Here is a 15,000-nt window from a genome sequence, read left to right as displayed (position 1 = left end):
AACTATTTACAAAGCTCAAAAAGTTTGGGTCTCTTCCAAACTCAACATGCATTTAGCAGCTTTTTATGAAAGCATTCTATTTAAAACAGTTTATCTTTAATACTGAGGGCATTGACGTCCAACAAAAGGACAGCTAGACTTTAAATCTCAATGACATGCTTTGTCTTCCACATGCTAGGATAGACTTGATACAACTTCTCAAAAAGAAAGGAACATGATTAACAACTAAAACATCAAATTAAACTCTTCTAGAAAACACACAAGGTACTGTTTTGTACTTGAATATATTACATATAAGTGAAGCTTCTAAATTAGACTTGAAAGATATCATCACCACTGTGTACACTCTTCATCATCATCACAACCACAAGCATCTCGATGGCGCTATTTAAGATGTGTCGAATGTTGCGGCAGTGGAAAAATGTTCCTTAATGATTTTTAAGGATGACAGTTTACTTTAATCACCCATTACCAAATGGTTAAAGTGGTCACATGGTTAAAGTGGTCACATGGTTGAGGATTAGGTATTTATTTTGGATTATTAATAATCTATAAAACAATTTATCTACTGGAAAATTCAATACAAAACAACATTGACTAAGTGTGTCTTTGTAAGTCAACACATTGAAAAAAAAAATTAAAAAGAAATTTGTGAAAAGTTTGTTCTTGTAGAAACAATAACAAAATTTTTTACACATTTATTAATCTTATTTATTGAGTCATACAAGGACTTGGTATATGTTGTTTCACATTGATTTTTCAAGTAGGAAGCCAAGATAAAATTGTTGTATAAAATCCAAAATCCAAAATAAATACCTAATCCTCATCCATGTAACCACTTTAACAGGAATGCCAACGACGACTTATCATTCAGTTTAAATTTTAGCCATGCACACTTGTTTTCAGTCCGAGAAATATAAATTCATCCTCCAAAACTGGTGACCTGTTTACTGCAGAGTTTTGTTATACCGTTAGCTGCCATGCCTACTAGCCCTTCCTTTGTAGCCCTTGGATATGACAGCTAGGAGATACAACAGCTAACAATGTAACACACCAATGCAAGTAAACAGTCTATTAAACTGGTTGCATCCATCACTGGAGGTGCAACATTTGGTCACCTACGGTACAATTACTTGATTTGACCACCTCTTGTATCTGTCAGGTGCCATTCAATTTCCACAACAACATAGCTTAAACATTGTATATTTATGCTAATCAACGTACTGTTGCTATAGTAACCAATGTAACAGCTGTTTCTTATATTGATTCATCATATTCTATGGAGGCACAAAGTGTACAGTCACACTTATGTCACAATGTGTTCCAGGTCATCATGGGGAAATGAGCATATACTGCAATTATATAATTGGATTTCACAGGGTGTTGCTGTGTGTAATATGGTCAATACCATCTACAGTTACAACCAGCACAGAGTAAATTTCAACTTTTTAAGGCACTGTTTGCATGAATATGCACTTCTCATTCATTGATAAACAAATATTAACAAAATACACAATTTCAAATAATTATTTGGTGTCAAATAGAACTTTGGGTGACATTTTTGGGGGAAATGGGAGCAGCACTGATAACTGAGACTAATTGTGTACCTTTAGGTTTGTGAGTTAGAGGGCCATGCTTCTTTAAATTGGTTTGTTGAGTTAGGGGGACATGCTTTATGTAAATTGGTTTCTTGAGTTAGGGGGACATGCTTTATGTAAATTGGTTTGTTGAGTTAGGGGGACATGCTTTATGTAAATTGGTTTGTTGAGTTAGGGGGACATGCTTTATGAAAATTGGTTTGATTTTAGTGACATGCTTGGGTTGGTTGGTTTTTTGTTGTTAGCTAGGAGGACATGCTTGATATGAAGTGTTTGACAAATGATGTAAATAGAGGGAAAACATGGTTCAGTTTGCACAAAATATTAAGTGTTATTTAGTATCAAACATGTATGGCACCATCATTGCAATATAATTTAATAATTTTTAACAGGCTGCATGCAAATTATACTAGATGACCAAAACATAGTTTAGTTTTGATGTCTGTTGTGTAGTGTTAAACACACACAAAATCACTGTGACCAGTGCTGGCATGCACCATAAATTATCCATCTTATCAATACCATGTGAATCAATGAAATTTGTGATTCGGACATACCGGTAATGAGATCATTTACACTTTTGCAATATATCATTAAGTTTACAAAATTAGCTTCACTTTATTAAAGTGGTCGTATGGATGAGAATTAGATATTTATTCAGGGTTTTTAATTTGTAAAACAATTTTATCACAGCTTCCTAACTGAAAAATCAATATGAAACAACAGTGTGCAAGTTTGTAACTCAATACATACATCGCAAACAGCTAACAAATGTGTAAAATGTTTGCTATTATATGTTCAATAACAAAACATTTCAGACATGTATTAATATATTCCAATTTTTTGAGTTACAACAAGGACTGGACATATGTTGTTTCACATCGATTTTTCAAGTAGGAAGCCATGATTAAATTATTCCAAAAAATTAGAAATCCAAAATATAAACCCAATCCTCATCCATATGGCCACTTTAACTATATATCACTTTTAATTTGTACTTTTATTTTACAAAGTGTGATAGTTTTTGTTTCTACTCTGATAAAATTTCACACCTAAGAAAATAACAAGTATGAGACCACCACAGAGAATAATGCCACCAATAAAACTAGCGGCATCAAATGAGGCTTCTGATATGAATGACTCACTAGGTTCTTCTGTGGACTTGGTAGTTTCACCCCCTGCAGGTTCGGTGGTTTCACCTGGTGACTGTGATGTGGAGGGTGTTGTCTGTTCCTCTGCAGGGGTTGTGTCACTCTCTGATGCAGCTGTTGTTGGATTCTTTGATGCAGGGGTTGTCTCACCCTCTGATGTTGGTGCTGCCTCAGTTGCGTTGTTTTCTGTTGTACCTCCAGCCTGTGTGCTTGCAGGTGCAGGTGATGTAGCTGCCTTAGCAGTTGTACCTGAAGTAGAAGGTATTCAAGACATTATCCTCTCAACCACTACAGTGTTGTCAGTATATTGCACCTGTCCTTCATTTATAACTGCAGTCCTAGTTGGGTTCTGGAGAGTCATTCCATAATTCTAAATAACATAAATTTTGTTCACAGCCAAGAAACGCCAAATATAAATTATTTAATATATTTCCATCTCTGTTGTTCTTTTAGTGTTACACCATTGCCTCATGGGTCTTAGCAGACATGAATATGGATGAGATGATCACTTAATATTCATGACTCCTCAACACTTCTTTCCTATAGGATAATCATTAACATCCTCATCTAATAAATATTCATGCTAATTCCCATGATGCAAAAGTGTACCACTGGCAGAACAATAAAGGTGATCAACATGCAGTTTCAATTTGATATTTCTTGGAAATCAAGTGAAATTTATAATGTGAAATCATGAACTGACTCTCCACAACCAATGTTTATTTTTAAAAAATGCCTTTATTTCTTTGAAAGACATTCCTCTTTAAGTCGAACACCTGTAGTATTATTATTCAAATGAAGTCATCTTATATGTTAAAAATGATATCTTTTATGCAAATTTATACATATTTGCATATTGGTGCTCTAAGAGCAGGTGGGTGACAAATGCAGAAGTAGTTACAAAATACTAGCACTACTGGCATGTTTTCCAAACTTTTAGAACCTTGCGTGGCATTGATGGAAGGAGTTCACCTGATGACATATAGTATGGTTTCATATACATAATTTTCAAATCATATAACCTTGTAATAAGTTGTATTATTTTCAGTTTGCCTGAAAGACGCACTGTTTTGTTTGTCTAAAATTAGAAAATGATGTCATTTCCAGATATGGCAATAAGTAATCACAGGCTATCTGTCAAATTCTACTCATAAATCTTTCAATGTCCAATGTGTTTATATCCATCCTAATGAGAACACACCAGATGTCAGTTTGTACATGATAATCAAAATAAGCAATCTCTCCAATTGTTTCTGATATGAACATTCAGGATAGTTGTAGGACAAGAGGTCTCTAGTAGCTCATACTGCTAACAAGTACATACCTCATCAGAAGTGGAGATTTTGCAAGATTATCATAAACAAATATTATATGGCAAGTTTGTCTATATAATTACAATAAACTTTATACCCAGTCATCTCACAAGTTACATCCAGCTTTGTAAAAAGTCTAAACTCCAATGTCAATGAATAGAATAGAATAGAATAGAATAGAATAGAATAGAATAGAATAGAATAGAATAGAATAGAATAGAATAGAATAGAACAGAACAGAGCAGAACATAACAGAACAGAATAGAATAGAATCTCTATTGCATTTGTTAAGAAAACTACATTTCTCCATTGGATTTTCTGCAACAAGTGTTTGGTAATATCTTTTAACTCTGTAGAATGTCTTTCCTTTTGATAAATGCTGATTTTATGAAAGTTCTCGTTGTCAGTGCCATAAATATGTGTCTTTGATCAGAGTAAAAAGACTAATAAATTTTGTTTCGATCATTGTACAGTTCTTTCAAATTGCCTAGATCACTGATTGCACAATAGTCTGGTATACATTTGTTGTCTCTCAATGTTATAGTTGTTGCAGGTTGTAACGAAGTGTATTTCATCTTCTATCATATTGCAGGTGTTCCAATGACTTTTACCATTTTCTAGGCCCAGGGGCTGTAATTATCAACAACTACATGTGCACCCTTTAATTGCAGAAAGGAGAATCTATGTGTTACCAGTATGTCTAGCATAGTAATTCTCACATCATATACATATTTAACTTAAAATTAATAATATTATCCCTCATCAAGACCACTATTTGTCATAGAGCTACCATAGTTTACAACTGTTTCTAGTTGTCTGATTGAATTATAGCTGATTATGCAATAATTTAGAAGATTATAGTAGGACAGGAAAGTATTTTGAAAACACACATATTTCCAATGGGGTCCTCTATTTTCACTTCAGGAACATATCAGTGGAGGATTGTTTGTCATCATCCTTGGACTATCAATTCCATAAAATAGCTTGATGTTATCACTTACATGTCTCCACCTTATCAAAGATATCCTCTCCACATTTGGTTAGTTCATCTGCTGAAGTTATACACACATTTTCACCTGATATAATAAAATAGAAGAGAGAAACATATATTACTATCTATGAGTCACTGATTAAAATAACGTATGCTACTATAATATGCATTCATTAGTCACATGTTCTGGTAGCTTGTGTGCATAATGCATAGATTCCTGTGTTACAAGATATTCACAAAAATATCAATGTAGTGTCGTTATCATTATTTTAATCATTATCTCAACCACCACCAATTGTACCCTAAATACTTCTTGCATTAGTTCATTTTGCAGTTATTTTATCTATGCATGTGGCTGACTGGTTTGTACCTTAATATTCTTGCATCTGCCCATTTTACAAGTATTTTCTTCAGTGTGGCCAACTGAGCTGCTTTGCATGAGACCATATTACAATTATTTTCATCTGTGTGGCCAAGTGAGCTTGTTTGTATTAGACCATTTCACAATCATTTTAATCAGTGTGGCCAAGTGAGCTTCTTTGCATTAGACCATATTACAATTATTTTCATCAGTGTGGCTAAATGAATTCCTACCACCTGTCACCTACTTGTTGAATTGTAACCACTGTGTAAACACTGTCAATGCAATAATCATTGTTTGGTGTTATTTGCTCTATTTAAGTTGACAACTTTACATTGAATAAAAATAAAACTGTAAGTCCTATGGCCTAAAGAAAATAATTGTTTAGTTCCAGTCACCTGACCCCTAGTATTTCACTGCTGACCCTAAACCTTTTTTTTTTTTTTACATATTTGAGAAAAAAATAATAAAATCGCAAAAATTATGACGTTTCACAAGAAATAGTGGATGCGGAAACTGACAATAACTTAAAAAGTCAATATAAACCTGTTCTTCCAATCAGTAATGATTGTAGATCTGATAGGAAGAAATACGTAACACAGACCATTTGGAAAACAATTGAAAACCTGAACTCTACACATGAAATAAATAAATATAAAATAAAAATAAAAAATCTACCTACCCCACCTATTCTAAAATTGAGCATATTGAAGCACAATTTTTTTTGTTTGGCCTAAAGCTAATTTAATTTGTATTTTGTGTAAAATAAAAAACACCACTTTATATTCCAAGGTCAAGTGTGGCTGAGTTTGAGGTCAGAATTTATAACTTGTACAGTGTTTATCCTATAGTGTTTGGGAGAGGGAAATATGGTAAAGCTTTCATAGCTATAGTAATATTTTGGTGGCGAACATCAGTAAACTAATTTGGGATTTCAAATAGTGTCTATGACAAGCAGAATAATATACAAGGGCCACATTATCAAACCTAGAAAAAAAAAACATTGTAACGCCTAACAAAAAAAATTGTGTGATTTCGCTCAATTTTAGAATAGGTGGGGTAGGTAGATTTTTTATTATATTTTTTTTCCAAATGTAAGTGTCTACCTAGTTCAGGTAGTTATGTTTTCTGTTGTTTTTCCATATGGTCACTGTTTTATTGGCTTCTTCTCATCAGATGTACAGCCATTACAAATTGGAAGAACAGTTTTAAGTTGTCTTTTTAAATTTAAGTTGATGTCAGTTTCAGCATCCACTATTTCTTGCGCGACTTCACAATTTTCACGATTTTATTATTTTTTTCTCGAATATGTAAAAAAAAAGTTTAGTATCATCAGTAAAAAACTAGGTGGGGGTTGGGTAACCGGAACCAAACAATTTTTTTTTTGGCCTAACCGTCTGCTATTTCCCATGGATTCTTCATCAAACTAAACATTATAGATAACTGTCTACTTCACATGTCTATCTGAATTGTTTTTCCCTATCGATACCTTGCTAGTGAAATATACCAGAGGCAGAAAACGAATTTCAATATGTCAATATAATTATATTTAAAAAGTCAAAAATTTACAACAAGTAACTAAGAAATTTGTCACCCAGATAATGCAGGACCATGGATCGATAAGACAAGACAATTAACCCGCAGTCCTTGAACATTCCTTTAGTTTCTAAAGTAATATTTCTGTGCTAGCGTGATTTACTTTCACTATTGTATCAATGTACAATAAAAATGTAAAATATGTCATTTGTTTAAAATTCATTATATTAACTAAAAATCCAAACAGTATTACATGAAATTGCTCACGTAAGAAAGATCAGATTACAACAATTATGCCCATAATTTTACCGACATAATTTACCTGCAAAGAGAAATGAAATTATCTCTTTTCTGAATAGTTATGAAATATGTAATGAATAACGTTAATTAGAAAATTAGAGAGCTAATAGCGCAACACAACTCTACAACTTTTTAAGTCAACCGGAAAAACTTTTTATCAAATAATGAGAACAATCAATTTTTATTGAATTCATCATATTTCTAGGTCAAAATATGTGTCGATAAAATTACCGCTAAGTACCATATTACTGCTAATTATGTTTCTTTCACACAAGCTTGGTGGGAGATTACAAAATATGTATTTCTATAGGTTTATAATATTTTGCATATAGCATTCACACTGAGTTCTTCCTTGAGGCCGCAGCTGGCAAGCTCGACTAGTTTTTTAGAAACTATTTTGTCGCCCTTGCCAGAAAATTGATTCGTAATTTTATACATTATCTCTTTTTGGCTCATTTGACTTGTAAATTTTGGTATTTTGTACATTTGTAGACAAGTTTAGATTATTTTGTAAGCTTATAATTTCTGGCAATAAAGTTATTAATTTCATTATAGATTTATTATATACACTCATCATATTTGAAATATGAAATTGTTGGGTCAAATGTATATACCATGAATACCATATTAGTTTTAGTTACACTTAAAATGTCTTCTTTTTTTTACATCAAAAGGTTATTATAACATGTATTTCTAGAGGCAAAAGCTATTTGACATTTTTATGAATTGCAAGGAATAGAGATCTCGAGTTACTATGTTGCATTTACTGATTTATCATAAAATCAATTATACAAACATGTTTTGACATCGCTGGGTCAAAGCATATATAGGAACAACTACAAGTACTGCATTACTCAATGATCTTTTTTACAAATATTTATATAAAATATGTATTTGTAGCAACAAAACTTTTAACATTTTGAATTGCAAGGTATAAAGCTACTATGTTGTATATCATAGATTCATCATACACCCATCATGATCATATTTGAAATATGTACAGCCAAATTTTGAAATTCTTAGGTCAAATGTGTAAAACATGAGTACCAATATTAGTGATTTCTTTACAACCAAAGACTATAACATAAGTATTTCTAGAGGCACAATCTGTTTGACATTTTGAATTACAAGGTATTAAGTTACAATGCATTACTGATTTATCATAAACTCAATTATACAAACATATTTTCAATTTTGACATCAAGTGTGTATATGTACAAACAACTTCCATAAAAGGTACTGTTTTATTTATCAATCATTTATTTACATGCAATGATTATAAACTATGTATTTCTACTAGAGGCAAAAGCTGTTTGACATTTCGAATTACGTATTAAGTTACTATATGTTGCATGACTGATTTATATCATAAAATCAGTTGTACAGACATATTTTGACATCATACATTACGCACCATGCATGTTACTAATTAAGTGTCTTTTTTTACATCAATTCAAAGATTATAAAATATGTATTTCTAGAGGGAAAAGCTGTTTGACATTTTTGAATTACATGGTATAAAGTTACCATGTTGCGTATAAATTCATCATGAAAAATACAGCCATACTTTAATATTTCCAATTGATTAATATGTGGTGTATTATAACTTATATTAGTGCTAATCAAGTTACATTTGGCAACTGAAGATTATGAAATATATATTTCTAAAGGCTGTTGTTTGACCCTTGACCTTTTCAATTAGAACAAATAAAGTTGCTATGTTACAGTTATAGGGTTTAGCTACGCTAAAGAGATTTTATTCGTTTAGAGAGATTTATCATAAAATCTACTACTGTACTGAAAACAGCCATCTGTTGTGTATACATGTAGTTAGAATTGAGAACTGCCATTATTAGCTTGTATTCTGTCAATAAATGGGTCAAAATATGTGTACTCACAATTAGTATAATAATATAATAATATAGAAGTATTGATTAGCTTTCTATTACATGAATATTAATTATGATATTATATATTTCTATAGGTCCATCTGTGTCAATTTTACATGCAAACTCTACCCTCTAGGTAAAAGCAATTTTGACCTTTTTTGATTAAGTGATGCTTTATTACCTTACAACATGCTAAATCGAAAGCATGGTATAGTAAATACATAGCCAAAATGTAACACTACAAAACACATGAATTGATAATAATGTTATCTGTTTCGGTGACAATTTCATATCCATTTTAAGTTCCAATTGACATGTCAACTCCATACTGATAATAGTCTTTCTGCTAGACCCCTCAGGCTTTTCTGCTCCCTGTGTAGTGAGGGCTTGAGCTTGACTGCATCTTTCAGAAGAAAGCCTGAAGTCTAACAGCTTGAGTTTACTGATAAACAACTTGAAAGTGACTGAAAGCAATACATTTAATCTCATTTCACATCCAAATTTTTATTTAACAGTGAATTCACAAAGGTATCCATTCCTTTTCAATATTTAATATGTGCATCATGTTGCATACCCTACCACATCCGAGTCAGCCACTAAAATACTGCAGGACTCTCTCACCAGTCCTCAGGAGCATGCTATCTGTTTTGTAAATTGCATGTATCAATATATCTACCGAATAATTGTACTAGAATATCCTTGTAAGGGGGGGGGGGGGGGCACCGCAGTAACACATCAAGAAATGATTAGCCCTCTGTAGTCGATGAGGATCCACAGTACAATTATGCAGTAGATATTGGTACAAGTACATGCATTATACAGTAGATATCGGTACATACAAAACAGTCCTTTTAGCAATGCGATGCTCCGAGGACTGTGAGAGAGTCTACTAATATACTCCCAATGCAAATTAAAGGCCAAGAATGATTAGTCATGGTCAAGTGTTTTCAGCATGTTTAAAGTAGTTTGTCATGGTCAAACATGTTGAGTCAGGTCCTTTAAGTCAATAAATTAACAATTGTGTACTTTCTGTTAATATTTACAATAAAGTTTACATTGTCTGCAATCTGTATTATTTTTAGCTGTGTATTAAAAGCTGAGGGTAAATTTCTAAACTCTAGTCATTTTAGATCTTTCTACATATCAAATCTTGTGAAGGTCATTATTATTGAAGTAAAATTGTTATTCTTGAATAGAAATTGGTACTTGATTCCATGTTATCATAGTATAAAGTTAACTTATCTTTTTGGAATCTAGTTTTGAAGAGATTCACTTCAAACCTAGATTCCAAAAAGGTAACATATTACTATATACTACCTTGTCATTTCTTTTGTTACGTAGTGCATTTTGTTAGTGCTGGTTTTATGAGGTTTTGTTGATTTGTTTGTTAAAATTATATTGCCACTGCTATCAATATACATAGACCAGTTCTGCAAAATGTTAATACATATACTGAAGACAAAATTTCCAAAACTTTATATTGAAATTATATTGCCACTACCATCAATTACACATTGTAGATGAGTTCTGCGAAATGTTAAATAATACATGTATTGAAGACCAAATTTCCAAAACATTAATTTATGACCCAAGCTTTGAATTCATGACTGTTTGATGAATGTGACAGAGGTGTGTGTGTGTGTGTGTGTGTGTGAAATTCTTGCTACTACCAGACACATCATATAAATGAAGATTTTGGTATCGAGAAAAATATTTCTGCTAAATATTTCTGCTCACCATACTTGTAATCTTTCCTTTATTTATTCTCAGTACAGGTCCTGACTGTATTTACAAAATTTCACTATTAGATTTTACCAGTATTCCCATATTTTTTTTTTTTTCAGGTTTTACTCATATTTCCAGCACTAAGTTAGAGAATGTAGAGAATGACCCGGGTATAACTATAACTCCTGTAGAATTTGTTCAATCATGTTCAATTTGGCATGTGCATGTGTGAGATAAATAAAACATTGACAGTTATTATTATGCAATAACAAATCAATAAATAGACCACACAATTAGGCAATATGTCACAATTACAAATTATAAATTACAATATGATACAAATTATGATTAAGTTTTTATGAATATATCACTATCATGCCAGACACTTGTTGTACATATACATATAATTGAACTGATTTGTACAGACAATAACTAACTGCATGTCACTGTCAGTTTTATTTATTATCATACGAACACCACTAACATAATTTAAAACTCATGAATTTATTATAGTTCTAATGAATCCCAACAATTTTGTTCTTTGTAACATAGTTCTAAAATTATTCAAAATTATTGGAATTCGATCTCAATTTTTATTTTTCATACATAAAGTAATATATGACACTTACATCACTGAGTATTTATAACATGCACAAGTCAAGTTGAACAAATAATATGGATCATGACAGCCGCACGACTCTGTCACAATAACGAATGTCAAAGTCACTGGTTCTGCTATATTGGAAATATGAGTCAACACATTCAAAAACTGTCATTATTTTCCCTGATTTACTTTGATATTACTCATGCTGGTATATTTATGTTATTCTCTAATATTTTTCTTCATTCAGTCGGAAAATACTCATGACCTAATAAGGGTTATCACGACTCATCGAGCAGCTCATAGCAACAAATTAAGACCCTTTAGATCACTCAAGGAGTCACATTTTCCTTGGCTGAACAAAGAAAAATAATAGAAAATACCATTTAATTATCCCTTAATTGCCCACATGTAGGTGGCTGTAATTCCAACTTTAATGCTACCATGGTGATACCAGTAGCAATTGATTCTCAGTGAGAGATTGCTATTCTTAATTAGGTGAATGTTATCAATGTATGAAAGCCATCATAATTTTTAGAGTCAGAAAATGTTGATCCTTTTATGATTTAGTTTCTCTGTCAGCTTGTACATGTACTGACACTGACAGAAACAATTGTAAAGTTTAGAATGAACAATAATCTGAGTTTTGATCAAATGAAATATTACTAGTACTAAGCTATATGCATATATCTTGTCAGATGTGGGAAAGCGGCGATCACCCAGAACAAATTTAAAACAAACAACACAAAGCAATGGAAATAGAGGAATAAAATAAAGGCATCTAGCCACTTTTAACACATCAGATTTTACTATTCAGATAGAACAAAACCACTGCTAAACTTGAACGACTAACTGTATGAAAGAAAAACCACAACTTTCTAAAAGAATTTGTTAATCTTTCAAGAAAATAGTTTTTAAAAAAATTTAAAACATGGTTACTATGCAACATTTAGCATTAACTAGACAGTTATGATTCATATTTTATATGGCCAACTATCTACCAAGCATCATCAGTTGTATTATTAATTTAAACATTGACAAAGTAAGAGATTGTGGATTTCCTAAATAAACAGATGGTACGTACTAATCCTCTTATAGTCTATTTCTGTAAATGACTTGCCAATTTTATATCACAATATTTTCAATGATTTTTTAATAAAAATATTTAATTTTTTGTAATCATTCCTGGTAAAATTTGAATCCTTCCTCGGTGAAGAAGTTTAGTGAGCTTGTACGTATGCATGCACTGACATTTGACAGGTGCACTTATAAAATTCAGTGTCAAATTTTAGTGTCTATTTTTCTATTCCAAAGTAATTGTACCACATAAAATTCACATTTTCCAACTGTCTTTGGTATGTGTGGCAGTTCCCCACTCACTTTGTTGTGATTCCCACATGGACGGTGCCATAACAGAGGCTGTGGTTTAAGACGATGCGAATAAACTCATTGTATAATTCAAGAGAAACTTGTATGCCAGTTTTACTTGGGGAATTTTCCCCATGCTAATAAAGGGTTCCCAAACCTTAGCATAAACAGTCTGCGAATGTGGTTAATGTATTTTGATCAGTACTGAATATTGTGAGAACTCCTGGATTATTTATCTAGAGGTATTAACAGAGATGTTGATCTGATCGGAAAGCTTTCATTTTCATACAAATATAGTTCTCCATATCATAGAGGGGGGTTGTTAATTGTACTTGAGTGTGTCCAATGTTGTATGGATGCATACACGCTTTGAAGGTTTTCATTTGACTAGAATAGTAGAAAGGAAACTAGCAGGGTTTCATCACAGACTATACTACTACATGTCATGATGCAAATGTTCAAATCTATAGTATGATATCGGAAAGAAAAAATTAATGTGGGTGAAATAGAGCGTAAATAGTTGTCTTTCTCCTTTCTAATCTCAAGCTTAAGTTAAAACACAAGAGCCTTTACTAGTAGTGTATAGGTTACAAGTGTTATGGTGCCAGGTGACACGTATGACGCATTACCATTACTACATTCATCTCCACTCACGTATAGGGAAAGTCATATTCTAACACAGAAATCTGTGCTATCCTTGACTGCGTTCATATAGAGAGGTGGTTAATGAGCAATTGTCTAAAGGTACTAACCAATTGCAACTGCCTCTCAATTTGTCAGGGAATACTACTGACATGCATCATTTACCCTTCCTACAGCTGGGGGAGCACAGATTTTTGTGCTAGCTAGAATAACGACTTTCCCTATACGTGAGTGGAGATGATTATAGTATTTGTAAAGCGTCATACGTGTCACCTGGCACCATAACAATATATGGTGCCATGATATGACATAACATATCCTGATTATGAATATGTTATTACTGTATTTGTATCTAGTGTTCAGCATTTGAATCATGTACGCTCACATTGTACACAACATATACTTCATAAGTTTGTTGAATAAACAGAGATAAATAGTCAAGAACAAAGAATGCATACTGTGTGGGAAGATCTGAACTTACAATTCATAACCCAAAGTAAAACACTTTCTCTATGTACTACTCTCATTTATAGCATTCATATCAAGTGTAAAAGTATTATACTGTTTCAATTGGTTTATTTACAAGCCTAGCATGTGGCCTTTCTAATGTTGTCAATAAGCTAATAAAACAGTATACTTTCACACTCGATATGGATGCTATAAACGATTGTGGTACAAATGTACATACAGAAAACGCTTTACTTTGTATTTCTACATTTTGGTCTTGCACATTCACCATTGTCACGAATTCATAAATGGATAAAGTATCAGATTATCCAGACAGTGTATCTGTCATAAATTTTAAGAGAAAAAAATAATCATAAATTATTCTTAAAATATTTACATATATGAACAAAAAAAACCTCCACTTAAAATATACACATAAAATATCTATATGCATAAATGTTTCCTTTGTATAACTTAAAATTTGTTTAAAATTGAAATTACTTTTGCCAGCACTGTGCACAAGCTAAAGCCATAGAATACAGCTGCTATCAATTTTAGTATATGAAAATTAGACTTTAATAAAACAAACTGAACTTGTTCAATTTTTGGGGTTGTTTGGTCTGACTGAATACATCACTGATATGTGTGTGATTGAATAGACAAATGAAATACCATACAACTACTATTACTATTAGTAGTTCAACAGTGTCAGTCCGGAGATTAGACTAATAGATCATGCTCAAACAAAAAACACTCCACTTTGATAACATCAATCTGGAATTCTACTGGTTGCTAGGTAACAGGTCGTATCCATAGGTCTGCTTTTCGTCATCATCAATGACTTATGTATGGTATCAGTAGTAATTAACATACTACAGTATGTTGCCTTGTAATTCATACACTTTCATTCAACAATACAAATTCTTGTAATTTAAATGTTTTTTTTTGTTAAAATATATGGATTAAGTCATTTATTAATTCATCAGTTGTATCATTTAAATATGGTAGTTATTACCTTGGTAATTTTTATAAAAAATGTGAAAGATTACATTCTGCACAATATTTCACATTCTTGACC

General features: G+C 32.0%; 1 protein-coding gene across 1 annotated transcript in view; it reads right to left on the bottom strand.

Annotated features, from left to right (window-relative positions):
* Positions 1–2,504: 2,504 nt before the first annotated feature.
* The window catches only part of LOC144432905 (uncharacterized), a 13,580-nt gene continuing 1,084 nt past the window's right edge, over positions 2,505–15,000 (bottom strand). Inside the window, exons 3-4 of the mRNA XM_078121207.1 lie at positions 5,064–5,138; positions 2,505–2,998 (exon numbers count right to left, since the gene is read on the bottom strand). Coding sequence (XP_077977333.1) covers positions 2,604–2,998; positions 5,064–5,138 — 470 coding nt within the window. The 3' untranslated portion in view covers positions 2,505–2,603. The remainder of the gene's footprint in view (positions 2,999–5,063; positions 5,139–15,000) is intronic.

Source organism: Glandiceps talaboti, chromosome 3, assembly GCF_964340395.1.
Source record: "Glandiceps talaboti chromosome 3, keGlaTala1.1, whole genome shotgun sequence".
Lineage (NCBI taxonomy): Eukaryota > Metazoa > Hemichordata > Enteropneusta > Spengelidae > Glandiceps > Glandiceps talaboti.
This window is presented reverse-complemented; position numbering and strand designations above follow the sequence as displayed.